Here is a 27,866-nt window from a genome sequence, read left to right on the forward strand (position 1 = left end):
AACTTCTTCTGTCACCCCTCCAAGTGACAGGCCAAGGCTCCAGCCTCCCCGGGCTGGCGAGGGGCCCCGGGTGCCCTCACACGGAGCCGGGGAACGAGTGCAGGCGATGGCGGGTTTCAGGGCTGCCCGGGGACGGCTCGCTCGGGCCCAGCCTGAGGGGAGGCGGCCGCTGCCATGGCAGCCGCCGGGCCCCCGCCCGCCGCTCCGCACGCTGTCCCTGAGGCGGAGGGAACGCGGGGCTTCGCGCCGCCATGACGCGGCCACCCCCTCCACCGCACGTCTCGCGTGGTTCGTCGAGAACTCGCCTCGCCCCTTTCTTTCTTCTTCTTTTTTTTTTTTTTTTTTTTTAACCATTTTTCCCTCTTCCGGGCCGGGCGGCGCTGACTGCTGGGCCGGCAGCCCAGTGAGCGCGGCGAGGCGGGGCGAGGCCGGGCCGCCCGCCGCCTCCGCCCGCCCTCCAGCCGCCTCAGCGCCAGCCCGCGCCGCGCCGCCGCACACACCCACCGCCCGGCTCCGCATCCCGCCGCCGCCTCGGCTCCCAGCATGGTCATCAAGGTCTACATCGCCTCCTCCTCCGGCTCCACGGCGGTAAGGGGCGCCCCGGGAAAGTTGCACCGGGCGGGAGGTTGGGGGCGAGGGGGCCGGGCGGGGTGCGGGCTCCCCCGGCTCCGCTGGCCCGGGGGAGGCGGGCGGGGTGCGGGAGGGGAGGCTGGGGCAGCCGCTGGGCAGCTTGTAGGGAGGTGTGTGTGTGTGCTGTGCTGCCGCTGGCCGTGGAGAATAAAATGTCCTTTCCTTGGCGGTTTCGCAGCTTGTTCTGTGAGTTGTGTGTCCCCCCCGCACCCGGGCTGGCGGTGCCAGGTCTGAGGGGGTGACACGCTTTGGCACCCCTCGTCCTGCCATGGGAAGACAAAGACAAATTTTTTTTTCATTTTTCTTGCAATTTATTTCTAAGTCATGTCATCCATCATATCAGTCGTAGGTTTTGATGAATTTATTCCTCTTACGTGGAGCGATTAATAGTGGCCGGCATGTGTGGCCGCTGTCCGAGGAGCCGCAGTTTCTTGCCTGGTGGGAACACCCGAGTTTTGCTTCTTATGGCCCGAGTGCCATGTAGGCAGCGCTCGGTCAGAAGTCAGTGTTTTTCAAAAGGAGAATAAGCAAGCAAACAAACATTTTTGTGCCGAGGTTCAGATGTAGCTCAGAGAGGTTAGTGTCTCCAAAATCGTTTGATTTCTGTTTGGTGTGTGTGAAAGATGGTCTTGAGTCTGAAACCCAGGGGACTTTGTTGCACTTGGTATGAATGTGCTGGAGAACTACGAAATGCCAGTCTTGGAAAATGCCAGCTATTGCAGTTAATGGTCAGTGACTTTTACCGCAAGTAGATAAAGAGACTGAGCCGTGGCTACGTGATGACCTTTCATGCGACTGTTGGGCTGTGTGCTTCACGTGCAGGTTCCCAAATTTTCACAGGACAGTGATAAACAAGAGGGAAAAAATACCCACAACCAAACCCAAACAAAACACTGGATTCTCCTTCTCCAGTTCAGTGCAGTCCCTGATCTGCGATCTTCAATAAAATACCACGTTGGTAAGCTCTGCCATTGATGGCTGTGATGCTGGAACCCCTTGTTTAGCTCTAATGACGGAGGCTGAGCCCTGTTGCAGTGAAATGTGGACAGTGCAGGAGTGTGGACCTCGCGTGTCCCTGCCATTGCTCTCTTCCCGTGTCATTTTTGTTAATCTTGATGTCGATGGTGACATGGATGTGCTGGTGCTGATTGTGAAAGGCAGGTATTATCTGGTGCTGATCTGGAGAGTGTCTTGAAATCCTGAGTATTTCATTCATAAGGGGGGGTCTAACGGGGTTTCTGCCAGGTTTATACAAAATGATCGTCTAGAAGGAAAGAAGCAGTCATTAGCAAACTGAAAAAATAATTATTTCTTTCTAATACAGCTGTTAGTAGGTTTTGAGTTGACTGATTCAGTTGCTATAGATTTTTATCAGTGACCTCTTGAAGGCAGTTATTGATTTCTGCCTGTGTGGTGATACTAAGCTCCAGGGATGTGACCACTGATCTCGATCCTGACTATGTTTTCCTGTTTTTAAATTAGGTTTTTAGTTATTACTTAGTGGTTTCTGCAATGCTGTCTTGTCTGTGTGTGGATTGTACATGTTACAAGGCTTGATTCTGACTTACTGCTGCCTTTTAGGCTCCTTTGTGCATCCTCGACTGTGGAATTTGAATATAGCATTGGTGTAGTCTGGTTTTGTGGAATTTGAGCATAACATGCACATAATTGCCAGTTTTATGACATATATATATATACATACACACACACATATACATATACTTGTGCCTGTGTCTAAAGCTAGTGCAGCTCAAGTAATCTTGTGGTAATGAGCAGGACTTGCACGTTCTCGGTTTACTGAGTACACCGAGGGTGTTTCTGTTGGCAGGGATCAGCCAAGTACCTCACTGGGTGGCTGTTTTCTTTCTGGTATAAGAATTTTAATCAATGTTTCAGACTAAAGCCAAAGGGGCACCTGTCTGGAGGGAAATGTGCTCACTGGGAACAAGTAATTTTTGTGGGTCTTAAGCCCTTTTGTGAGACAGGCTTTGCTCGGAGGACCAGAGGAGCCTTTCTGGGTGCTGAATGTGAAATAACCCACTCGGGGAATGGAAAATCCACATCAGAGGAGGTTGCTACAGAGAGATGGAACTGAGTCAAAGCTGTTCCCAGCAAAGTGACCGAACTGGCTAACATCAGCCCTGGAAGGGCTCTCACTCTTGCTTTGTACAGTCGGTGACACCCAGCACTGTGTTATTTTGTTGTTTTGTTTTTTTTTTTAAAAAGGCTAATTTGCTTGAGTAGAAGCAAACCAGAAATAAGTATAAAATCTCCTCTTTCCTACAAGACGTCTCCCCCGTTTCTGTAAGCTGGCAAAGCTTTTGTGAGATCAGGAAAGCGTCGTCTCCCACTGAAGGGGAAAGGGTTGAGATTTCTTCACACCTCCCAGCCTGGGGCTGTAAGTCTTGGAGGCTGCCCAAATTTTGTGGTCTTTTACTGGCAAGTCATACTTTGTTGTGCAGTATAATTCTCCACATCACAGCGCATAAAATGTTTCCCCAAGACACTGTTCTCCGTGAAGTTCCTATTCAGTGGTATGTGTCTGTGAGGAAAAAATATCATATGAAGCTCATGTCTAAGCAAAAGCGTTTGACAAGTATGTTTCAAGGGATTTTGGGTGAAGTTCACTTAATTCCGGTGAGCATGTGTCATCCAGAGTCTGGGCATGTGCGTTACAGCGGGAAGCGTGGCTGCCGAGCTGCCCTCGATGGGTTCTTCAGAGTGAGTTGGTGCTCAGTGATATCTTTGGTATGTGTCATGGGTTGCAAAGTCCTGTGTTTGCACTCTGGTAAAGGTGATGGGCTGCCGTGGTTCCCATAAGCAGAGATAACTGAATATACTGGAAGTGTATACTTAAAGACTTGGCCAAAATATGATGATTGCGGTCTTGGTCTGGCCTCTTATTTGAATTTCACCCCAGAAATCATAATGTAGTGGTTACGGCAGCAGTTTTCTGCTGTATTTGGAAGTGCTGTAGGGAAAGATGCCATTTCTCTGTCATCTTTCTCAGTGTGAATGTTGTCCTGCTGTTGTGTGCTGGGCAAGGATGCATGGGGGGTTTTAATTACGAAGATGAGCTGTAGGCACCAAACGTGGGGACATGCATGTGTGGCTTCTGTCCAGGAGTCTTTCTGCCTGAGGTACAGCTGAAGTGAACGGTGTCACTTACTGTGAGACAGCGTTGGAAGCTACAAACGTAAAATGACGGAGGCAAATTCAGGAGCACCCAGGCGATGATTCGAGCCGGGACTGTGCAGGCTGTGAGAGTGATTTGACTGTAGACTTATATTCAAATCCTCAAGAGATGAGAGGGGCTGAGGCCAAAGAGTAATTAGACTCTTGCTCCTGGAAGAAAAAGGATACAGGGAGGGAAGAAGCTAAATTGCACAAGTCCAGTCTATGACCGTCTCCATTAGCATTTAGGTATTCTGTGGGGTTTTTTGGGTAAGAGATTACCCGGTCTTTCCTGCAGCACCAGAAGCACGGCTGTGCAGTTGGATTACCGGTTTTATTGATCTCGTGTTGAAAGGAGCCAGCTGTTTAAATTCTTTTCGGTCTTATGAGTGTCCATTTGTTGCCAACAACTGCACCGGTCTTTGGCTACGGACTTTGTCCAAGACAATTATGTTTGTTCATCCGCCGTCTCCCCGCAAGCTCCAGGAGTGTGGATGAAATGCGGAGGCCATGGCTGTGGAAGTGCCAGCGCTGGGGACGCTGGGCTGAGCCCTCCCAAGTGCCACCAGCCCTGTGGGCCACGGAAACGGCTGCATCGAATCCCTGGTGTCTCCTTGGAGCCAGGCACTTCGTGTTTGTGGTTTACAGCCCGTGCTCCCATCTCTCTGAGCTCTCCCCCCTCGCTTGTTTTGATGGCTGCGTGGGTGGTTTTCCTTCCTCGCCTCCTGCGGCGACAGCAGACACGGCAAAAATAAGATGATCTCCGGAATTGGTGTCAGAGTCCTGTGTTACACATCAGGGATGGTTTTAGAGAAGAAAGGAAATTTTAGTTTATGTTTTCTGTTTGCAAAGTTAGGGATGTGGGGGGTTTCATGTTTTTCTTGTATTGTTTTCTTGCTTGGGAAAGGATCTAGGTCTTCTCCTCCCCACCCACCAGGAAATGAAGAGGAGAGTGGCCTGTGGTCTGAAGAACAAACGCTTGCAGTTGCACTGACTCTTTTCTTTTCCCCCCACCTAACCCAGCAAGGCAAAGGAGCACTTTCTGGTGCTGCTGGGGATATGTAGCCAGTGGCAAGGACCTTCTGGAGCATTACATGTTGCAGCTGAGGGACAACATCTTTGGAGAAGAGCAACTGGAAAGGAGCAGAGTTGTGTGTACCCATCAGCTCTTGTCCCTCTCAACAACTTGGGGCTTTGTGAGGGCTGGTGAAGCCGCTTCGTCTTTCCAAAGCGACCTCCAGCAATGCAGCTACTGGGAGGGCTCTTTGCATCCGGCGTTTTTATCGGTGTTTGTTATAAGTGTGTTTGTTCCGCAGTCACATTCAAGGTTGCGAATGTGCTGTTGGAGCCTGAATGTGCATGGTCACGTTTGTCATTTCGGACGTTCTGGAGCTGCTGCTGAACTTCTGTCGGTCTGGGTGCCTCCCCGTATCAGTGCACTTAACATCAGAAGAAAATAATGATATGAATCTTTTATAAATAGTCTTGTAATATGGTGCAAGTTGAGGCAAACCCATGGATTATGGGGAAAATAAGCTGCATCTGTAGTTTTAAAAAAATCTTATGAGTGTATATGTATCCTTGTGGTATGTAGCTCATGCAGTTTATATTCTGTGGGTGAGAACTGACTTGTTGGTAGGCTCGGTATTGATTTTTAAATCCGTCTCTTGTATAAACATAATATGCATGAAGTACTTTTTTGGATACCCAGTGTTAACCCAACTTTATCTCTCTCAATAAAATGGTATGAATTGTTCTGAATTAGAGCTCTCAGGGTGGAAGACAAAATATGCACCATGAATCCAGCGAGGCATTTAACTAGGATACGTTCCATCTGCCTCCTGGCTTGTTTTTTTTAAGTCATTGTTCCAAACTCTAGATAACTCAAATGTTTTTCTTAAAATATTATATTCAAGTTTTTAATAGAGCCAGAGTTTATATCAGCTGCAGTTGTTGCAATAGTTTTAATATATCAAAATAAAAAAAATATTCTACTGTGCTTAAATAACACTTTTCTGGCAGCATGAAGAAGATGGGAAATTATAGTCCCCAGTTGAGGGTGGGAAAGCCTTTTTGCTGTGAGTGTCTGTAGATTGTATCTGCAGGTGTGACAGTGTTTATTTTGAGATGGTGCACCAGGATAATGTCTTTCTTGGGAAAAGCTGAATGTCCTCAGCTTGCACAGGCTTTGCTGGGACCCTAAACCGCAGCCCTTAGCAAGATATGATCCACACTGTGTCATGTCAGTGCTAAGCACTCGTGCTTTTTTAATAAATATTTGCAGAGTTGAGCAAGTCACTTTTCTTGTCCTGAGGCATTAAAGTTACACACAGAGAATTCCTGTGGAAGTCAGGGAATTGGCATGTGTGTAACAAGCAGAGGATGCCAAAAACAAGAGTCTCTGCAAGGTTATTCTTATTCCTCCCAGAGGAGGAGGAACTGAGGAGGGAGGAGACGAATGGAAGTAAACAAACATTGATAGATTTCATCTGCTCAAGTTTAAAACAGAACTAAAATATTCCCCTGTATTAAAAAAAGAAGAGCCAAGGATGTGTCATGGTCGTAGCTGGAGAAACTCTGCCTCCCCGACCCCTGAGCTGCTGAGAACCGTTCCTGGCACTACCCAGGGATCTGGGACCCCAACCCACAACTTCTATCAATATTATGCTATTCATGAATGTTCCTACTCAGACATGAAAACACAGTGTTAACAACATTTGATTAACCCTAGCCATATTTGGGGGAGACCTTCAGTTTATGATTAAATTTAAAGTACTTTTGTTGGTCAGATATTTAATCAACCCTGAAAGAGCTTTAATTGTAATGCTTATCTTCTGTGATTAGTCATAGAAAAAAGCCTCCATCCAGGAGCACGTCCTTTCCAGGACAGCACCTCCTCCTGACTGTAAAGGCCTATTTTCTGAAATTTAGAAGGTAGTAAAGTGTTTCAGCTACCAGAAGCAAATGTGAAGGGTTAACCCCAAACTGCAGACTGACCAAAGCGAATGCTGGCTGTATCAAGCTGAAGTTTTCTTTGTATCCCGACTTAACAACTTCTGCCCCTTGGGCTTAGTTTCCCCTGTGAGAAGTGGATGTGGCGATATGGTTTCCTTAATCAACTATCTGAAGTTTAGTTTTATTTGGGGCTCTTTTTCTATACATGAATGCTGCCTTGCTTTAAATTCTGAAGGCACTCAAGCGTGAAATTTTAACTATTACCTGTCGAGGGACTTATTGTTTGAATTGCTGTGGTGTCGGAGTGAAGAAAGGAGCCAAAGGCAGCAGTGGCTTAAAAAAAAGGATCTCGGGAAAATCTGGAAGCTACAGGCTGTCTTCCTGTGCTGCACAAGTTGATATTATTCTGTTAGACTCTTTCCCAGCAGCCACGTGGCCAGAGACAGAGTGCAGGGAAGAATCCATCAATACACTGTTGAAGAAGAAACCCGTGCCTCATGGCTGAGCTACCTGGAACAGCCACTGAGCCTACAAATAAGGGTGATCCCCTAATCCTGAATCCCTAGACTTCCAGAAAGTTTTGTCCAACCTTTGACCATGTTAAAAATCTTATTTTTCCGTAAAGAAACTAAGCAGCTGGGAGTTAAGAGGAAAGGAATTTTTTTTCCCCTCTTTTTGGCTTATATAATTGATTCCATACCAGTTACATAAACCAGATAACAATCAAGACTTTGCAATATACAGGCAGCTTTTGCAATACGCAGAAGTTACGAGGAGATCCCACAGAGATCGGTGCTGTACCCTGAGTGATCTGGGAAAGGTACAAGGTGATGGGCTGTTGGTGAAGTGAGGGTGCCCAGGTGGAAAAGTGGGAAGAAACAACCATCATACTGATTTAAAATAGCCAATACTGGTTAGCAGAGAGGTCTTGGAGCCGTACTAGGTAATTCTACCAAAAATATCCTGTTAGTGGTCAGAAAAAGCAAACAAAATGTCAGGAATTTTTAGGTTGGGAGAGGGCAAAGGGGGGAAAAAGAAACAATGCCACTGTATAAATCTGTGCTGAGTCTGTGTCTTTAATTAACTGGAATTGTTCTCTTTAGATGATATTAAAAAGTGAGAAAAGATATGAAGTAGGGTGAGGTGTTCACTGTAGAGGGAATGACCAAATAAGGTTGAATTCTGCAGTTGAGAAATAAAAAGCTGCAAAAGTACAAAAAGTGGTCAAATCATGTCAGGTATGGGAGAACAGGTAGGAAGTGATTAATCGTAACTTTTCCTAATGCAGCAATCAGGGCAGAGCACGTGAGATTAGCCTGTGGCAGGTTTGGAATAAATGAAATGCTTTGTTTAACAACATATAGTTTAACGGAGAAACTCATTTGCCAGTGAAAGTTGTGTATAGCAAAATTTGCGTGGGTTCAGGAAGCAGTGAGACCAATTAAGGGGGAAAGTCTATTAAAGGCTATTAAACATAATTACTACACCTCTGACTCAAAACTGCGGATTATTGGACTCTGGGAAAGTATAAGATCTCGGGGTAGGCAAGGGTTGGATCCAACCCAGTAAAGCTGCTCTTCTGTTCTTGGATGAAGTTGGCTCTGCTCCCAGTTCCATTTAAGAATGTGTTGTCCAGGAAGAATGTTTGATGGAAAAGAATAAAGAATATATATGTGTGTGTTTGGGATGTGTTGGTTTGGTTTTAATTTGGTGGTTACTACAAATGCCTGCAGTTGTAAAAGTATTAGAAGGCTCTGGACATTTAGGTGCAACTAAAAATTTTCCCTGAAATGTAAACAGATTCTGTATCTGGTTTATATTCAGATATACCAGTGCGACTGAAATTGTACCTCTCGCTGCTTTGCAAACTCTGAGATGCTGTGAGAGACCACAGAAATGAAAGGAACTTTTAACTATATTTGTCCCTTGTATCTTAGAAACCAGATGGGGGGGGAAGGCAGAAGTTAATAATAATTCTCCTCTTGGTTTTCATCTGAACAACTGCCGGTCAGTTCAGGAGCTGAGGACGAGGCTGTAAGAAATGTTGTGTGAAGCTGTTTGTTCTGCAGTAGTTGCAAGATAAACACTGAAATCTCAAGGTTTGGCCATTGAGTAAGGCTTTGCACAGGGCAGACTTGTCTTTACATCTCTTATTTTACATAGAATGAAATGCACAGTGGGATCCAGATGGGAACTGGGGTGTTAGGAACCAGGGTCAGCGTGAAGCAAGTTCTCCCAGGTGACACAAATCCTTCAGCTCGGCTGTGACTGGGGAAAGGTTTCCACTAATCCAAGCTGAAACTTCACTCTTTTCCTGGGCTCTTGGGCATACAGGGAGATGTGAATGAGAGCTTGCAGGAGTGAATGTGGCTGTTCTTCATGTGGCTCATTGCCAGGCACAAACTCAGCATTTCTTACATGCAAAATGACAGCAGGTGAATCCAAAACCAACGTGGTTTTGCAGCATGAAGAGCACACACTGACATATGTCAGGTTTAGACCTAGGTAATAAGGTAGGTGTGTCAGAAACCCCTGCTGCCTTAGGCATAGGTCAAAATAAATTGGCAAAGCCCAATGTAAACAGAAAACAGGCAGCCTCTGGGGAAGATAATAGTTTTCACATAAAACCACATTTTAATGAGAGTAGTAGTTTCCAGGCGGGTTTAAAAGCACATCCGTATTCACCTCATGGGATGAACCATTGGCTGTGCGAATGTCCCTGGGAGTTTTGCCGTGGACAGGGTTTTGCTCCTTAGGAAGTACTTAATGCTGCTTATCCAGCATCATTCCTGTGCACATGTACAACATTCAGATGTACTTGGCCTGAGCAGCAGCTGCAGAGGAACTGTCAGAACAGGAGAGGAGCAGAATAGCTCCACAAATGAATTAAAAATACATCCCAAAACCTTCTCAGTGGACATGCATAGAAATGAAGTTCAAGTGAAGCTGATTTATGGATAATAGGTGTAGAATTTTTTTGTTTGTTTGTTTCCCCCTGGGCAGGAAATACCATACATGTGAGGAGATATAAAAAGATAAAAAGGGACAGGTTTGCAGACTTACTTGTTAGTGACCTGATAATCCTGATTAAGAACTAGAAATTCCTTTCCACCCTGTAATGCAGATAAGCAAGTCTCATGGTTCTGGTGGCGAAGTCCACGAAACTTTTGTACTTGAAAAATCTTTCTCTAAATTTCTGTTTCATCACAGTAAAATGTACTGGGAGGTAGCTGTGAAAACCTCTGTTTTACCCACTGACTTGACTGCTGAGGTTTGGGTTGTGTGTTCTGTGAAAAGATCAAAGCAGGTCCATAAAGCTGTGTTGGGGAATGTTCCTTCCAGGAATGCACACCTGGATAGACTGAGGAGCAGCTGGACAGACCGCTGTGTCTTCCACATAATGATTTGGGACCAAAATTAGCAGCTTGCAAGGCGTTAGGAATAGCCGTCATCTTACACTGCTCATCGCTGAGTGTTAGGCTGAGGCTGAAGAACATCAGGGGAATGAAACTATTTTGGCTGCTCGCCCAGACCTGGAGAACTCCATCCTGCAGCAAATAAACAGCTGGGGGACCTAATCTATTAAAAAAGAAAATGCAGTGTGTATGTGTCTTAGTTTCCGATAGTGGTATGCGGGTGCTGACTTGCACGGAGGCAGAAGGAAGCTTGTGGTTTAAAAAAAACCCAAAACAAAATAAGATCCCATGGTGACAGGAGTGATGTAAAAAACTTAGAAAAGACAGTGGGGGGTTGTGAAGTGGCCTTCAGGTAGTGGCTGTGTCGGTGGCTGTGTCAGTGTACATCCCTGCCGCCAAGGCGCGGGCAGCATCTGGATCAGTGCCCATGGCCCAGGGTGGAAGGTGGTACTTCGCTTCGGGGTGCAGTGGACGAGAACAGCTTGTTGATGGGAAGGACCTTACTGTGTTGGAAAGTGCTCCATTTCTTATTTAATTCTTGCAAAGAGTGACTTCAGGATATCCCCTCGAGAGCGAACCCCCAGGCATTGGCCCTCCCGGCTGTTGCAACACAAGTTGGCCAACTCCTGGATTGCTTCAGCTACTGCAAGAATGATAAACTGCCAAGTGGCCGGTTCTGTGAACTTTCTATTTATCTCCCTCCCTACCCCCCTTAAAGACACAGCCTCTGAAGTTACAATATTTTATCCAAGTCTGCACTAAAATAAAGAGGGTTATCTGGGGCCCCCGGGGTGATCTGTGCTTGAAATGTACTTGGGCAAATTAAGTGGTCACAAAGCTGGTGCCAATATAGATTGTTCTCTGCTAAATCTTTCGTCTCCAGGATGCTTTGGTGTGGCTGTGCTGACCTGCTGTTCTGCCTGACTCTTTTTGGAAAGAGGAGGAAAACTTGTATTTAATCTACAGTTTTTCTCTTAATCCCCTTTTCCTTTCTATTATGATATTTAGGTATTTTAGTTCAGGGGGAAAAAAAGCTTGCTAAATAATGTCTGTGGTATATGAGTTGTATATGAGTTCTTTGAACATAGGAAGTAAGATCAGAAGCACCTGGATTTAGTGTAGGATTCCTGAGGTCATATTATATTTCTTCTTAAAGTAGTTTTTTATTTAAAGATAATAAATGCCTGGCAGTGTAACAGCAATTAATACTGCAAACTTTTAGTCTTGTCTTTTAGTCTCTCTGTGTGCTAAACCATACAGGAAATAAACCTTCTTTTTATAGGAAGCCACGGGAGCCTTGTGCAATACTTGTCTGTGCTTTTAACTCCTTTCCTAACCTGGGTTCGTCTCTTGTCAGACAAACAAACCAAAAATTGTTTTTCCTCTCTGCTTTCTTTGCCATGCCGGGCTCCTCATCGCCAGCATAAACCCTCAGATTCTGAAAAATAACTACATGAGCAGCTGTTTCAATAAACCCCCCAAACTGCAGCCCTGTGCTATGGTGCCTGTTGGTCCAGGGCTGTTTTCTCAGGCTGCTTTGCCGGGAAATAGGAGCCAAGTGCTGCACAGAGCGTGGAGACGGGAGCTTCGGGTGGAACGAGGTGGGACCTGTCCTGTTTTAATTGACATAAAGTGACAGCCACCAGTTTTCATTGGATGTAGTTGCTGCCAACACTGTGTGGGCTTCTAAGACTTGTCCTGGGGCCTTCTTACGAAAATGAAGATAGAGGAGGAATAATTCTGGCTTTCAGAGGGAGACTGGCTGAAAAAAAATGGACTCAGAACCTGACAACGGTGGTGAGGGCCAGACTTTCAGGACCAAAGCCCTTCTGAAAGTTTTGAGAGCAAGCAGTCAGGTTTTCAGTGGCATCCTCAGTGCCTTTTCCCCAGTTTTTTCTCAACCACGTTGAGAACTTTTGATATCTAGCAATTTGTTGTGTTCCGGAGAGTTTTCCATGGGTCATGCGATAGTGAGGCTGATAAATGGTGTGTGTTAAATTGCATTGTAGTCAGTGTGTAAAGCCTGTCTATGTGGCTGGGCTGGGGTGTATTTAATACTGTTTGTACAAACAACCAGAAATGATCCCTAACCCAAATAACCAAGTAGATAAGCTGTGATTTGAAAAAAATAATTATTCCTGCCAACTAACAGTTTAGGAAAAGAAGCTCTGAGAGGTGAAGGGTGCATTGAGGATTGTTCAAGGAGTCTGATGGAGGCGGCTTAGACTTAAGAACTGTTCCCAGGTCTGGTGGTGGTGGGACAGCATCTCCTCCCTGTGGGGTGGATTAAGTGCAGCACTTAGTACCAGTACTAACCTGTAAGACTTTGTCAGTGTACAAGTAGGAGCGTTACACAAGGTTTCTTGAAGCTTGCAGTTTGCTCCCGTTCTGCCTGAGCTGTGCCAGACAAGTAACCCTGCAAGCGTCAGTAATGATAAATGAGGGAGGATTCAGAAGCTGTGACAACAGGTTTGTTGACGGATTTCTGCTTTCCTGCTGACCGCAAACCTTGCTCAGATAAGTGGAATTGCTGGAGATGTTCTGGCTGATAGACTATGAGTTCATTCCAGACCCTGGGGCAGTTTTTGTTAAGCGGGCGCTGGGGATTGCGCTTCCTTCTCCCAGGTAGGATTGGAAGCCTGGTGGTCGCTTCAGGATAATGCGATGTGTGTTTGATTCCTTCATCTGCTTTTCCTGCTGCTCTTATGTTTGTGATGTTCAGGAATTATCTTAGTTTTTTACTGGCTTTTGGGAGGAGCAGATTTGTTTGTTTTTATTTGACCCTGTGCAGAGTTTGGATGCTGTGACTAGACGCACGTTGGAGTCCAGGGACATACAGGCTGCCAAGCTCCAAGGCTGCTGCAGAAAACCACTGTGCGTAATAAATGAGGAGTTCATATTCCGCTGCTGCTTATGCTTTGTGAACGGATAACCGAGATAATGGAGCCTGTATTCCTGCAGTAGGAAGCTGTCTCTCTGTTGGTTTTGGACCAGACGAGCGGTTTTCAGGCTCATAAAAGTCAAATGCCACAAAATCGACTTAGAAAATTGCCGAGGGTCAATTTATTTTATATTGTCATAGTGCTCTTTTCCTTTTGATTATGACAATTCTGGGTGCTGTGATGGTTTCTGGATGGTGTGAGTGCACACGGAATCTTGGAATAGTTTGGGTTGGAATGGACCTTCAAAGGTCATCTAGTGCCACCCCTGCCATGAGCAGGGACATCTTCACCAGCTCAGGTTGCTCAGAGCCCCGTCCAGCCTGGCCTGGGATGTCTCCAGGGATGGTTCATCCACCACCTCTCTGGGAACCTGGGCCAGGCTCTCACCACCCTCACGGTGAAGAATTTCTTCTTTATGTATCATCTAAATCTACTCTCTGTCAGTTTAAAGCCGTCACCCCTTGTCCTGTCATTACATGCCCTTGCAAAAAGTGTCTCTCCAGCTTTCTCATAGGTCCCCTTTAGGTGCTGCAAGGCTGCTATAAGGTCTCCCTTGAGCCTTCTCTTCTCCAGATTGAACAACGCCAACTCTTTCAGCCTGTCTTCACAGCAGAGGTGCTCCATCCCTCGGATCATTTCTGTCACCCTCCTCTGGACTCTCTCCAACAGCTCCATGTCCTTCTGATGTTGGTGGCCCCAGACAAACAAAAATCTAATCTCTTGATGTACATAGGGGATCTGTGTTTGGGGTTTGACTGATGGTCCCCACAGGCACGGAACATCAGCTAGCACGGTGACATGCTTAGGGGTGTTGGCAAGCCACAAGCATCACAGTTTAAAAATCCAAATAATATATGGTAACTGTCCATTTTGTATATCCAAAACTCTTTTGTATTGAAGTTCTCCATTTTAACCGTGTAGCTCCTTCCTCTGGGAGGGTCTCATCCCATCGAAATGTTTCTATGATTCTGTGAATGTGTTTACAGCTGAGGAGACACATGTAATTAGGGAAAACCTTTTCTTAAGGAAAGTGAAACATGTGAGACACATGCATGTTTCATTTAGCGCGATGAATTAATCCATATTTGTGATAAAACCATGAAATAATGTTCCATATTCCTTCTATACTTCTAGTTTTTTAACAGGCAGTGGCTGGAGAACAGCCTTGGCATCTTGACTTCTGCATAACTTTGATTTGGCAACAGTGACTCTTCTTAAGCACTTTACAGAATTCATAAAACCATCTAAAGTAGACAGCAGAGGGTTGTTTAATTTATTTTTTTGGTAAGGATGCTGATATCCTGACTAAAGGCGTGTTGCATCTGCTCTGCACAGTCATCCAGAACGCTTGTGAGTTTAGTGCATCGGGCCAAGAGGCTTGTGGCTGAGCCGGGCTCTGTGGCAAAGCAAGCAGGATGCTGCCGGTGCGGTACGTGAGCCTTGGCAGGCCAGGAAATGTTAATGAGCGGCTGAAAAAAACTATTGGGGAGCAGCCAGTGGGGAGGAGAGTTAAAGGGGAATACACAATGTCACCCTCCTTTTCCTTGCAGCCAAAAGAGAGAAAGATTTGCTTCTGAATTTGGTGGCGTCAGTAGGAAAAGAAGGGGGTTTTCTGCTCACAAAGGACCATTTGCATGTACTGGAACAAAATCTGAAGTTTATTAAATAGTTCTTTTAATCATTGTCTTCAGGTGTTGCCAGTGATAAGATGTTCTGTGCTAGAAACTGGGTAGCACCACAACAGTCCTTGACAAGCAGGAATAAAAGGATGAATGGATTCATCCCCCCACCTCCTCCAGTGCTTGGAAATTATCTGTTAAGAGCAGAATTTGACTTAAGCTGTGATAATATGCTGATCCTTAGGGTACCCTGATAGAGAGTAGGTTTAAAACACATTAAAAAGTAATCAAGCCTTCATTAGGCAGTGCTGCTGCTGCTGTTTGCCAGAAGCTGGGAAGATATAAATAAGGAAATGTTGCTTGTCCTCACACTTGACTAATGGGTAAAGGAATCTGCTTTTGGCCACTGCTGGAGGAAAGTAGCTAAACAGACATTTGATGTGATGCATCAAGTCAGTCCTGACCTATTTATGGCCTTTTAGTATCTTTCTTATTAGAATTTGACTGTAATAGAGCTTTGGTAGAATGGGCTGTGTTGGATGTCTGACACAAACCCAACGGCATTCAAAAATCCCGCTGCAACATTAAGCTCTAATCCTGTGTACTTTTAAATGAAAGAATTGATACCATTTGAGTCTGAATATTTGTGACTGTTGATACCATGCAACATGAACAAAGGTGAACTACCTGTAGATTGGCTTCTGTCAGCTGCTCGTGTGATTATGCCCACAACAGGATCAAGGGGTTGCTTAATGTACTCCAGCTTTGCTAGCAGGTATCTACTTCTGTAGGTACCAAGTGGCAAATATCCCAAATCACCACGTGGTACAACAGCAAAGAGCCCATTTCTGAGCAGTTGCTTTCCATGGCGATTGCACTTGTACTAATTACTTATTAATTCCTTGAACTTCCATAGCAATTCAGTGACGTGGCAACTGGGAACCTGCTGTCCTGGGCTGCGCCCAGCAGAGGAACCAGGCCTGTGGTACAGGCTGAGCTTTGCAAAGCAGGCTGAGGGGACTAAAAGCCAAACTCCTGCTGGGGATTTTCTTCTCTTTGCAGCCCATGTCGAGGAGTAAATAAAGACAAGTGTGACTTGGGTCTGTAAGTGCCTTGGGCTCCACTGAGAGTCCTGATCCCCAGGACTTTACTACATGGAGGTGACATTAACTGTTGTGTTTGGTTCTTCTGGTAGGAAAAGATCTGTTGAATGCACTGGGGTCTTTTGACTTGGGTTTGCTTGGTGTGGGATTTAAGAAATGTTTAGGCCTTGGGTTATGGGATGAGTGCATTTACAATGACATTATAATCCATAAAAGAAGCTTTTATTTTTGTTTTCGTGAATCAGCTTTTCCATTTATGTAATTTTCTATGGTTTCTGGAGCAAGCAGTGGTTTTGTTTTGGGAAGTGCAGACTTTGTCCTTTGTTCTAGCGATATTCTTGGCTGTGCTGCAAAACCCGCTCTTTGGTGTGGTACCTTATGGCTGGATAACGCCCCGTTGCTGGCAGACCACGAGCTGCCAGACGTGATGCAGCCTCCAGGTTCAGCTGTAAAAACCTTTCAGTAGCCTGTTTTTTTTTCCCCCAACCCTACTGTGGTGGGTTTGTGTGCTTTCACCCCAGCACTTTTCTCTGCTTTTAAAAAGTGTCTTTTAGAACCACACGTTAGAAATGAGTCTCATGGCACGTGGTGCTGATGCAGCCTGGGTCGGTGGGTGCCCTGTGGTGAGAACCATGTCCAAATAAACAATTTTTAAGCTTTTGGGGGCAAACCACATCAAGACAGGGCTGCTGCGTGCAGGTTACATATTGATGGGCTTTCCCAAAGGGCCCCAGAGGGAGAGAGTAAGTACATATGGAGCCCATCTGGACACTGTCTAATTATGCAAAAAAAAAGCAGCACAAGTTCAGCGTGAGCTTTCCCAGCCTTCTGTGTTTGATTTTAGGTCACGTAAGTTCATGGTGGTTTTGCTGTATTTGTCCTCGATCTCATTACTTACCCACCAGAAACCAAAATGGGAGAGAGAACGATGACATTACAACGTGCAACGCTCGGCTTAAAATAGCCAGAACAAAGAAGTGGTTTGAGTTCTGTAATGATAATTGCCCAGACCTAAAAATAGGTAGATGTTCCACCAGGCAGAAGAAGGAAGAGTGAGACACGAACGGCTGGGAGACACCTGCAAAGCTCTGATCCAGCAGGACACTGCTGGAGGTGCCTCCAGGTTTCCCACCTTTTGACCACCAGCACCACCAGAACTGGCGCCTCTGAATTTTAAGCTAATATGGGGGGGAGGGGAGAAAATTCTGGCTTATTCGTATGAATAAAACCAACAAAAATGTTTTACACACAAAACTGGCTCCTTGACTATTACAGTAAAACCAGAGAAAACTGGTGGGGGCCAGGAGCAAGCCAGAGAGAAGCAGCTTAGGGGGGCTGTCAGGAATCCGTGACATTTAAATATGTAGCTGAGCTGTCAGAATGTTGAACTCCTACAAATTTTGTTGTACTGGGAGGCAAAATTATAAGCGTTTTGCAGCTAATTTGCAAGTGTTAGGAATTCACATGAGGATGGCATTATCACTTTGGAAATTAGATGAGAAATGTTAAAACAAATTGAAACAAAACAAATAAAAAAGCAACAACCAAACAAAAAAAATCCACCCAAACCCAAATAAACCAACAAAAACACACTTTTTAAAAATTTTTTTCCGCAAAAGTGGCTGTGAATTGCCACGGTGTACAACTCAGCCCTGCAAACAGTGACTTTGTTCAGCAGCAGCCTGGCATTCCTCCTCCAAATAAACAGCTTTTTGGGGATTTTCGCCTTGGTGCTGCTGGCTGCCACCCAGGTTTGCTGAAGGTTTCTTATACTGCACTTTTCCCGTTTGCTGTTTAAATTTGAGCTTATCAATCTTCAATAGGTACTGAACCATTTGAAGAACGAATGTGGCTACAAATGGCAGCATCATCTAGGGATTTGAACTTGTTCACCTTTCTGCACAAAGCAGGTATCCCCTATCATTGAAAGAATTACCCCCCTAATGACGAAACACCTTGTTTAAAATCATCAGTGGCTTAAAATACAACCGCTTTAAAGATGTAGTTGCTTTTCCTTATGTAGAACCCAGAAGGCTGGAACTGGAAATGGTAAAAAAAAATATTTTTAAAGCTGGTTTTGACTTTAAGCTACATGGAGAAGCATGGAAGCTCTGGATATGTGCTCTCGGCTGTGGGAGGCAGCTCAGGCCACGTGTTCTGCATGATGCTGTAAGTGATGATATAACCATGGCTGGGAACCTTATAGGAAATAATTTTAAAGTTCTTTTAAATCTTCACAGCAATGAATGAGACATTTAATTTCATCTCTGGGGGAGAAACCTCAACAAAATCAGTGTTTTTTCCCTGTGGGACCCACAGCAATGCCGGCGAACGCTCCGTGCCGGGTGCCCAACAGCAGTGCTGCTGCTGCCTTATCAGCCCGGGGAAGTTTGTTGTGTGATCAGAAGAGCAGCGCTCAAAACTGACTTCTGCTTCCAGTGCCCCATAAATAGATTTCCAAAACATGTCTATTGTCCAACAAGGACTTTATTTATAAACTGAAAAAATAATGAGAGTTAAACAAAACCCCCAAACCCCTCTTGGCCAGCAGTGCAAACTAGAGTGTTTTGTGTGTATATACCACATAAGCTTTGAAGTTGATGTCAATAAAGCATTTAAAGCAGCTGTTTCCTTGCAGTGGGAGGCTATTGGACAGTGGGCACATCGCCGGCTCGCAGGACCAGGGTGCTGCAGCATCACCCCGTCTCCTTTCTCTTCGTTATCCTTTAGTTGACTTCTTTTTTTTTAATGAGTAAAGATTTGGAGTAGAAAAAAATTATTGAGCCTGAAATGTTGCAGCATTTTCTGGGAAGTTTTCAGCTCCATTTTTGAGGGTCTGTGATTTGCTGGAGAATGTCACCCATCTCGGCTCTTGGCAGCTTTGATGTCGTTTCTCTTGCGTTACTGACGTCATCCACCGATCCCGATCTTAGATCTTAGAAAAGTAAATTTAACTTCTGACGTGTATTCAAGTGAGGGACAATAATCCTAAACTAGTGATTTCCATAATGTTACTGTATGCACATGCTCTGTTGGAAGCTTAATGTTTCATGGTTGGCTTGTAACTGGAAAGGAAAAGAATCTCGATGTACAAGGATGTCTTATCAAACTGCTGGAAGCACCAGCTTCTAATGTTGCTTGTGCAGATTTTGTATGCAGAAGATTATAGGTAGGTGGTAAGACGTTGCTCAACCTCCAGGCACTTGCTGTAAAGTTATTTCTGTCTTTGGAACAGAGAGCAAAAGCCAAAACTGAGTGGAAATAGGTTCATTTGGTTAAAGGTGGGCAGTGGGCGGCTCCAGCACGACACGGCCCTTGCCCAGCGCTGCTGACCGCTGCTCCCACCCACCCCTGCCCCTGCCATCCCTCTGGCTCCAGGGATTTTCCCGTTTCCATCCATTTTGCTCATTCCCATCTGCTCCTCCTCCTTCCCTTGCAGTTGTCTGTGCATCCATGTCCAGGATTTTTCTGTCGTTCTTCTGTGTCCTTCCCCGAGTCCTTCTGCCTCACCAGCCTCAGGACCCTCAGGACCTGTCTCAGCGGCGTTGCTGTCACCTCCCTGGCTCCCGCGCTCACTGTCTGCACGTTCCCGGCTCTCTGCTGTGCTCTCTGCCCTGCAAAACGTGTCAGGAGCGCTCGGTATAAACAAGGATTTTTGTGTTTGCAAACTGCGCTTAGCTGCAGCTAACAGGCCAAAACAGCTTCAGACGGGAGGGGTGTTTGCACAGGACGAGGTGCGGGATCTGGAACGGCGCTGGCCGGTGGCCATGCCCGGTTAGGCAGCTGGGAGAGGTTTTCTCTTTGGGAAGCGAGTGCTGCGTGTTGACAGGCGCATCCTGAAGAAAAGCTCCTCGCTCCTTCCCAAACATGGGCAGCAGGAACCATCTTCCAGGCTCCTGGCCCGCGCAGAGTGGGCGCCTTTTCGAGCGAGACAAAATACCCTGAGGCGGCAGCCGACGTCTCTTGCTCTATTTTAGGCACTTCCCGTGGTATTCCAGTGCCTGAGATTAATAGAAGTTTTCTAAATAAAATCCCATAAAATAATGAGGTCTGGCAGCTCTGTGTCTGCTCTGCCTGGCCGTTGGTGCCATGTTTCTCTGGATCATTTAGTGCTCTTGTGTAAGGACTTGTTACCATGGTCCGAGGACTTGTCTGAGGAGCTGGCAGGAAGATGTTGTCTCTTAATCATCCAGCTCAGGTTTTTTTTTTTCCTTTGGCCAGAAAGCTAGGGTTCCAAACTAATGCTACTCATGCGTCACCACCAGCTCCTTGTTTCTCTTCACTGTTCTTTAGAGAATTACCTCCTTTGACCACAGAGAGCAAACTGCCGCGTTTGCCTTCCACATGGCGCCTTTTCTGGCAGAATAAATAAATTTCCAGCTTTGCTAGCTCTTCATAAACAAGCAGAGAGCGTTACCCTCTGTGATAGCCCTTCAGAGCTGCGGTCATGAACTTGGGATCTGGTTGTGCTACCTGTAGCCAAAAAAACAACCAAAAAGACCGTCCATATTCTGGGAAGCTACGAGAGCAAAAATACAGCAAAACAGGCAATGTGGCAGCGCACAGAGAGATGTTTTGCATAGAGATGTCTGAGAGGAAAGCTCTATTTAAGTTTATCATGTGAAATAATGGCAACATCGTGTAGCCAGAGGCATTGTTTTCATGTTGAAGAAGCATCTTAATGGCTGAGATAGTCCAGCCCTGTCTGACCAGGTGCTGCATGCAAAGATGGGGGAATGGGGAGTCTACCTGGGAAGGGATTGTAATCTAATAATAAAGTGATTTAAAAAATAAAGAGACTTTTCAGGAGATCAAAATGCTAATTGCTGTCGAACTCAGAGCTCTTGTTTTACATGGCAGGGTGTGTAGTTTAATAGGATATTGGGAAAAAGGCTTAGTTTTCTTTTTTTTTTCCTAAAAATTCTGGGACAGCTCTGGGACAGTGCGTTTTCACTAAGCAGCCGATTTTAGACAAGGTAAGGACTCGAGACTAATGAAAACTAGCTGGATCTGTAATTTACAAATGGTGGGAAATAGTTAATTAAAATTAACTAGTTTGTGGAAAAAGAATTCCATTTATTCCCATGTCAGTATGTTGCCTTAGATACTGATCACTGGCGGAGGAGTTTACAGTTACAAAGACCTTTCCCTTATTTCAGTCCTAGAGAAGAGTTCATGAAGGAAGTGCTTGCTCCTTTATTTTTTTCCCCTTTTTTTTTCTGCCTTTTTTTTTAACCTCTGAGCTGTACGACATCAGGGAGAAAAAATTCCCCTGACTGCTCCTTCCTGCTGTGACCCCTGTTATTAAAAGCAAGCAAAGAAATCTCTTACCAGTAGATCCAAGTCTGCTGGTCAATGTTTTTCTATACAGCCTGTGACATGAACTATTTCCTCAGGCTGGTATTAACTTGTCCATTTTTACTTATTTTTAGCCATGATGACAATAAGCTGATGCCCAGCAATATTCTTTGGTTTAAGGGTACAAAGGTATTTGCTAATCAAGTTTACTGGCTCCTCTTCTGACATTTTAGGGGGAATTACGTTGTTTTTTTGCAGCCCTGGGCAGGCACCTTTCCCGCTGGGTTTCAGGGCAGCAGGACCGATCCCTTTGCACCCCACTGAACTAGACGCAGGGGGGATCTACCCATCCAGGTTCTTTAAAAACAAACCGCCCCACCAAGATCTAGTTTAACCCAGATTCTCGTGCAGCCAGCAACGACGGCTCCAAAGGAGCTGCTAAAACCGAGTCTATGGGTGCTCAGACTGCCAAGGCATGGCTGCCTCCTCTGCGGAGACATGGGGCTCTGCTCCCCCAAAATCCCCCTTCCTGGGCGGCACTTTTCCTGCAGGAAAGCCTCGCTCCCTCCCTCCAGCTCTGTGTCCCCGGGGAGGCTCAGGCTCTGTATTTGGCTCTGGGCTGCCGTGCCCTGACCTCGGCGCGGCTGCTCGCCCAGAGCTGCTGCTTTTCCCTTGGCCGTATATGGAGAAGCTGCTTGGGGAAGCTGAATTAGACCTGGCTTAGAAGCACTGCAACATCTGGACGGAGCGCTGCTTTTGTTGCACTGAGCTTAATTAGGTTAAAGCCGGGCCTTGGACTGGTTTTGCAGTGAAGGGAATAATTCGAAGAGAACAAATTTCCCATTAAATCCTATTTTTTTATTGTTTGCCAAGATGTGCATGGTTGTAATTTCCTTTATGGTGGTAAAGTCATGCAGAGGAAGAACAGAGCATAAGCAGAACATCTCCGTATCAGGAGCTCAATAACTCACATATGACAGTAATAAAAACCACCTTTCCTGTAAAAAGCCAGCACAGTCTTTGCCGCATGGATCCTGCTTTTCACTTGGGTGCTGTGTGAGTCTGCAGAGACCGGGCTGTGTGGGGTGAGGGATCTCACCTAGCCTGTGCTGGAGGCTTCTTGAGACGAGCAGGGGTGGGTGACGCGGGGTCTCCAGAGTCCGTACCTGCCACTGCTGAAACCCAGAGCAGAGGAGGCTTTTTTGTTTTGGTTTGTCCAAAGAAACATGAGCCAAAATTGGTTTGAGCTCTTAATGATGACTCTGTGAGATCTCTGTTGGGAAGTTGCCCCAGTGAGGTGCATAGCCAAGTCAAGGCTCAGGTATGACTCTTTAGAAGGTATTTTTATATTCTAAGCATTTTCATAACGCTTCCATTTTCAGCCTGTTTTGCACCCCCTTTGTTTCCACACTGAACCCTGGAGTTGCGTGATTGGCAGCAGAAAAAATTGTTTGACTGATTTTGCTTTCTCTCCTCCTTTTCCTCTTGTGTGACAGATTAAGAAGCAGCAACAAGATGTCTTAGGCTTCTTGGAAGCCAACAAAATAGAGTTTGAGGAGAAGGATATCGCTGCCAATGAGGAGAATCGGAAGTGGATGCGTGAGAACGTCCCTGAAGACAGCCGGCCAGCGAGCGGGAACCCGCTGCCGCCCCGGCTCTTCAACGACAGCCGCTACCTCGGGGTAAGGGACGGCTCCAGCTCTCCTCCCCTCCTCTTCCTCGCTGCCACAGGCTGTGCTTCGCTGCTGGGGTCAGCAGGGAAGGCCCTGGCCAGCTGTACGTTCACACGTGCAAACTGGGAAGGGTGTGAAAGGTGTCAGACATTTACCCTCCTCTTGGGCTTTTAGTAATCATTGATCTCGAATATTCCAGTTCTGCCATAGAGGAGAGATTTAAATTTGGACCTCCTGATTCTCAGATCATTGTGCTACTTGCTGGAGTGAGCCTACCACCACCTTGCAGTGTATACCTTTTTTTTTTCCCCTCTTATGGCTCTGAAAGTTCACAGGGATTTTTAATTCTCAGTTCACCATGATTGTGAACTAACATTTCACAGAAATCTGGCACCGTTGTGTCGGCTTTATGTTCTGTAGTGAGTTCAGAGATCTGTCTACACAGGGTTTGCCGATACATGTGGCTCCCAGATCGCTCTGCAGTCTGTTCATCTGCCAGAATAAGTGCTCACATGAAGCGATGTCTGCCATGACCATAAATCGGTTTTCTGATCCTTCTTGGGATCAGCTTTTGTGTACTGCTTGCAAAATGAAGGCTGTTTCAGTCCACTTACTCTGTTGCCTTGAACAGATTAAAACTCACGTTGCAAATACAATTCCTACTTGTAATTATTTTAATGCTTGATCAAAAGTAAGTTGCCCTGCAGCACTTCTACTCAGCAGGCCATGCTCGAATGCTTATTAGATTAACTGTTAATTTTATTTTTAAAACTGAGTATCTTCTGAAAAGAGCTCACAGTATGCACTCCTCTGGTGTCATGTGTTGCTTTCTAACTCATTTTTCAATCTGGTCCCGACCCACAAAGTCTGTGAGTCAGAACCTGTCAGTTCTGTACCTTTGTGAGGTGATTCTGTGGCCATTGAAAGAAATTATTCTCAAAACAGCAGGATTTTTTTTCTTGCTTGTAATAAAAGCAGACCTTGAAACAATATCTGCAGTGAGCTGGTGTACTGCTACGCTCTCACAATTTTACTGACTGGTTGTCACATGGAAAGACGTTGGTTTGGAGCAACAATTGTACTGATCAGTAGTTGTCTGCAGCTGAAAGCTGAGAAGGGACTAGTCACAAAGAGCTGAAAATCTCTGTTCAGTTACCTCTCTTGAAAACCAAACAAAAAAGAGAAGCAAATATTTCTGTACCAGTGGGAAGTCCAGCTGCAACAAGATCACCTTTCTGCCTCGGTGTACCAGAGCTTCGGGGGTACAAGCAGATCACTGTGCAGTTGTCCTCTATCTGTGAAATGTTGCCACATTTCTGCTGCATCGCTGCAGCCGTGCAGCAAAATGGGGCTTTGCTGTGCAGCGGTGTGGGACAGGCAGAGAAAAAGCTGGATGCACCTAGATCAGGATGCTTGCTGATCAGAGCTGCTTCTAATGTGTCCCCAACTGCACTCCACGGCAGTTCTGAATACAGTAATTTTGGGGGGAGGGGTATAGATGCTTCAGACCAGTTCCTTCTAGGGTTTAGTTCATCCCCCAAATTTTGGTTGATGTCAGTTCGTGTACCTGGATTCAAATTACAGTTGAGCTTTCAGGAAGGTAAAAGTTAATTCTGTGCCCAGACACTTTAACCTCTTTATGTCTTTATCTGATCCATCTCAAGCATGAACTTCCCTGTTCGTTTCATCTGATGCAGCGGAACTGGCAGAGGAATGAGCAAAGTGACTTTTCTTGGCCTGAGCACAGCAGGACGGCTGTAACCATAGGTGCTGTGCAAGCCGGCGTGAACCCTGCTCCTCGGTCACAGGCATTCCTTTCCCGGTAGATGCTGCAAAGCAAACTGTGCTCTAGGAAGATAAATAACCCCTTTGTTATCAAGCAGCCCCAGTGCTGTCAACAAACGGGCTTCAGGGAGGATTTAACACGATCATCCACTTTTTTTATCAAACTAGTGCCCGAATGCTACCTGTACAAATCCAACAATAATCTGACGTCCCTGATCTCTGGGCAGCTTGGATCCTCTGCTCCCCGGACTTTCTTCTATTCCAGCTGCACCAGCCTCTTCCAAGAGCTGCCCCTGCTCTGAACACGCTGCTGTTTGCAGACAGCGTTGGCAGTTTCTTAGGTTTTTGTGAGCCAGGCAGTGTGCCCATAACGGCAGCTCCCTCCCCACTAAACCCGAGCCCAAGCCTGCTTGGAGCTGCTGCCTTGCCCGGGGGCTCCTCAGCCAGCACTCCTGCATCGAAACATTCCCCAGCGGAGCCCAGGGAAGCTCGTGCTGTCGCTTCAGTTAAGAAGGGAGAGAGAAGGAAAGTCACAGGACAGATATGTGCTGAGTTTGGAAATGGGAGTGAGGGAAGGATGTGGTAACTTGGACAAGGGGGGACTTGCACAGACCTGGGTTCATCTGGGCGGTTCTTGGCACAGCCAGTGCTGAGCCACACTGGGGGCTTTTCGCTTGCTCTGTCCTAACTCAGGTGTGATGCTTGTGTACAGCTCTGCGTTCTGCCTCAAATATAAAAAAGGAAGCGTGCGTATTTCTTTTATTGTTTCATTGTTATTACCTCAGTTTTCTTGGGAGGTGGGTGTGTAGGTATTTAGAGCAACTGCAGTGCACTGAGTACAGTGAACAGTCCCACCTGATTTCTGTCATTTACACAGACTAATCATTATATGGGTAAGGATGTACTCTCAGTTTACAGGTTTAAATTTAACTTTTAACACAGGGGTGTGTCAAACTCATTTTCACCAGGAGCCACATCAGCCTCTTGGCTGCCTTCAAAGGACCAAATGTTATTTTAGGGCTATATACATGTAGGAGTAGTTACATTTTACCCATTTTAACAGGTGTAAGAGTTAATGTCCGTGGTTGCGCAGTTGCTGTTACTAATTAGTGATTAGCAATGACAGCTGGGGACATCCATGTTTTTGGTGACCAGGTGCAGGCTCAGCCTCGTCCTGCAGGAGGGACATCCGTGCCAGAGCAGTGACAACCACCACCTCGCCATGGACACTGTCCCTCTGGGAAAGGCAGAAGCACCTCACAGCAGCATCGTGTTGCTACAGATGCTGAAATTCCCAGCTTGGCACTTCTCAGACAGCACAATTTTTTATGGTATCAGTTTTAATCATAAATATCTGAGGTGATGCTCTGAATTTTGCATTCAGCCACAGGAAGCAGTTTGGTCATGGCAGGTTGGGTAATGCCCCAAACTGAGCTGTGATTGTTTCTGACAATTCATACTTCTGTCTTTTGTTTCCCCATCTCCTGACTCCCTTCCTGAAGGACTACGAAGCTTTCTTCGAAGCTCGAGAGAACAACGCCGTGTATGCGTTTCTAGGCTTGACTGCACCACCAGGTTCAAAGGTACGTGTGTACTTTGTTCACAGTAAACAACCTAAATTTTATACCTTGTTTTCCTCTGCTTATAGGGTATTTTACATGGTCTGTGGTTGCCCCAGTCAATCTACCTGCTGGTCTGATACTCCAGAAACTCAACTTTCAGGTTTCAACATGCTGTTGTTACGTGCTGATTTATTTGGAGGATGCTCTGTTGCCCAGAAGGAACCTCCTCCTACCAGAGAATCTCAGTGTTCAGTAGAGATGCTCTTTTGGTATCCTCACTGCGGAGCCACCCGGCTCCTTTTTAAGTTAATGGAAAAGCTTTTGTTGCTTTGGGAAGAAGAGCTGGGTCAAGTTCTTCACTAGTAATAAATGTTTCTTACCATTGGATTTTCTTTAATTGTACACTTTGGAAACTACTGAAAGAGTAGTTAATATTTACACTGAAGAATGCACAAGAAATCTAGATTTAAAAAGTTATCACAAAACCAAATAATTACTTCAATTCAGTCAATAAACTTACTGTGAAGTTTTGATGATATTTTTGTACTAGAAAATAACCTTGAAACCAGAGTGAAATAATGTGCTCTTGCTTCAGAGTAATTTTTTCCTCCAGCTTGTTATCTGAAGCCTTTTTCCTTTGCCAATTATCAACTGGGTTGCCGCTTTGCGGATGCAATGGGCTGGAAGTCGCCTTTTGATTTTGATAGGATAGGACAAGCCTGCTTTATATGTTTCACTTGACAGCAGCAGGATCCTCCAGGTCACTTCCAGGTTTCTTGTTCCAAGGGATAAACACGCCGTTTCCTTTCAACTTTGTAACCTTTGCATAAGTGACCTTGTACCCAGTGCATTCTGCTGTTGGTCTGACTTTTGGTAGATCCATCCCACAATGACATGATGTCAAATCAAAGTGATGCCTGCTGCTGAGGAGGAGACACTGATTTGTACGTGCTGGAATTATTGGCATTTACATAGCTGTGTGCAGCTTGGATATGAGATTGTAATTAATGACTTTGCGTCTGCTGCATAAAATGGAAGGAATCTGGGAACAACCTGTGTGCGATTGCAAGAGAGGACCTGGACAGCGAACCTCCATCAAATGTCATAGTGAGAGATTTGGAAAATTGAACATAAAGGGCCAATATTAATTTACTGAGCCCTGGTGCTTTGGTTTGTGCTTGGGACACAAATGGACCTACAAATCCCGGGAAACGCTGGCATTCAGTTTAAATATCCCGACTCAGGTGATAGGGGTTTTAAAGAGAGAGGATTTTGTGAGTTAAAGGCTGTGCAAGCACGCTCAGTGAGGGGCCTTGAGGGAAAAATAAGTATGAAAGCAGGATAGTGGCAAATGTGAAAAGCGGAGCCAGGTCACTTGCAGCACCACACCCAAAGACATGGAGTTTGACCTTCAAGACCAATAGGTTACCAGATTCTCTGAGTTATTTGTACCCTTTTTCCTGGAGATAAGGGAAGTACCTCTCCAGTTTACCACTGCTTGTTTTGAAGATAAGTACTTTGTCCTGCATTTTCTATGGGGAGGAAAAAAAAAAACTAGATGTAACTTCTGTGGTTTGCACAACTGGTTAATGGAGTTGTTACAAAGCCAAGGGAACCATCTCCTCTTTGTCACCGCTCAAAGAACCACTTGCCTTTTAGAGAATATCAAACATCCTGTTTTGTTTGCCACAGGCTTTGTAGTGCCTTTT

The 27,866-nt window shown here is 45.6% G+C and overlaps 1 protein-coding gene across 1 annotated transcript in view; it reads left to right on the plus strand.

Annotated features, from left to right (window-relative positions):
• The first annotated feature begins 427 nt into the window (after window positions 1-427).
• Window positions 428-27,866, plus strand: part of SH3BGRL (SH3 domain binding glutamate rich protein like) — a 31,360-nt gene continuing 3,921 nt past the window's right edge. Inside the window, exons 1-3 of the mRNA XM_082062041.1 lie at window positions 428-588; window positions 22,634-22,819; window positions 26,098-26,178. Of these exons, the coding sequence (XP_081918167.1) occupies window positions 544-588; window positions 22,634-22,819; window positions 26,098-26,178 (312 nt within the window). The 5' untranslated portion in view covers window positions 428-543. The remainder of the gene's footprint in view (window positions 589-22,633; window positions 22,820-26,097; window positions 26,179-27,866) is intronic.

This window comes from Streptopelia decaocto, assembly GCF_964273445.1.
Source record: "Streptopelia decaocto genome assembly, chromosome: 10".
NCBI classification, from domain to species: Eukaryota; Metazoa; Chordata; class Aves; order Columbiformes; family Columbidae; genus Streptopelia; species Streptopelia decaocto.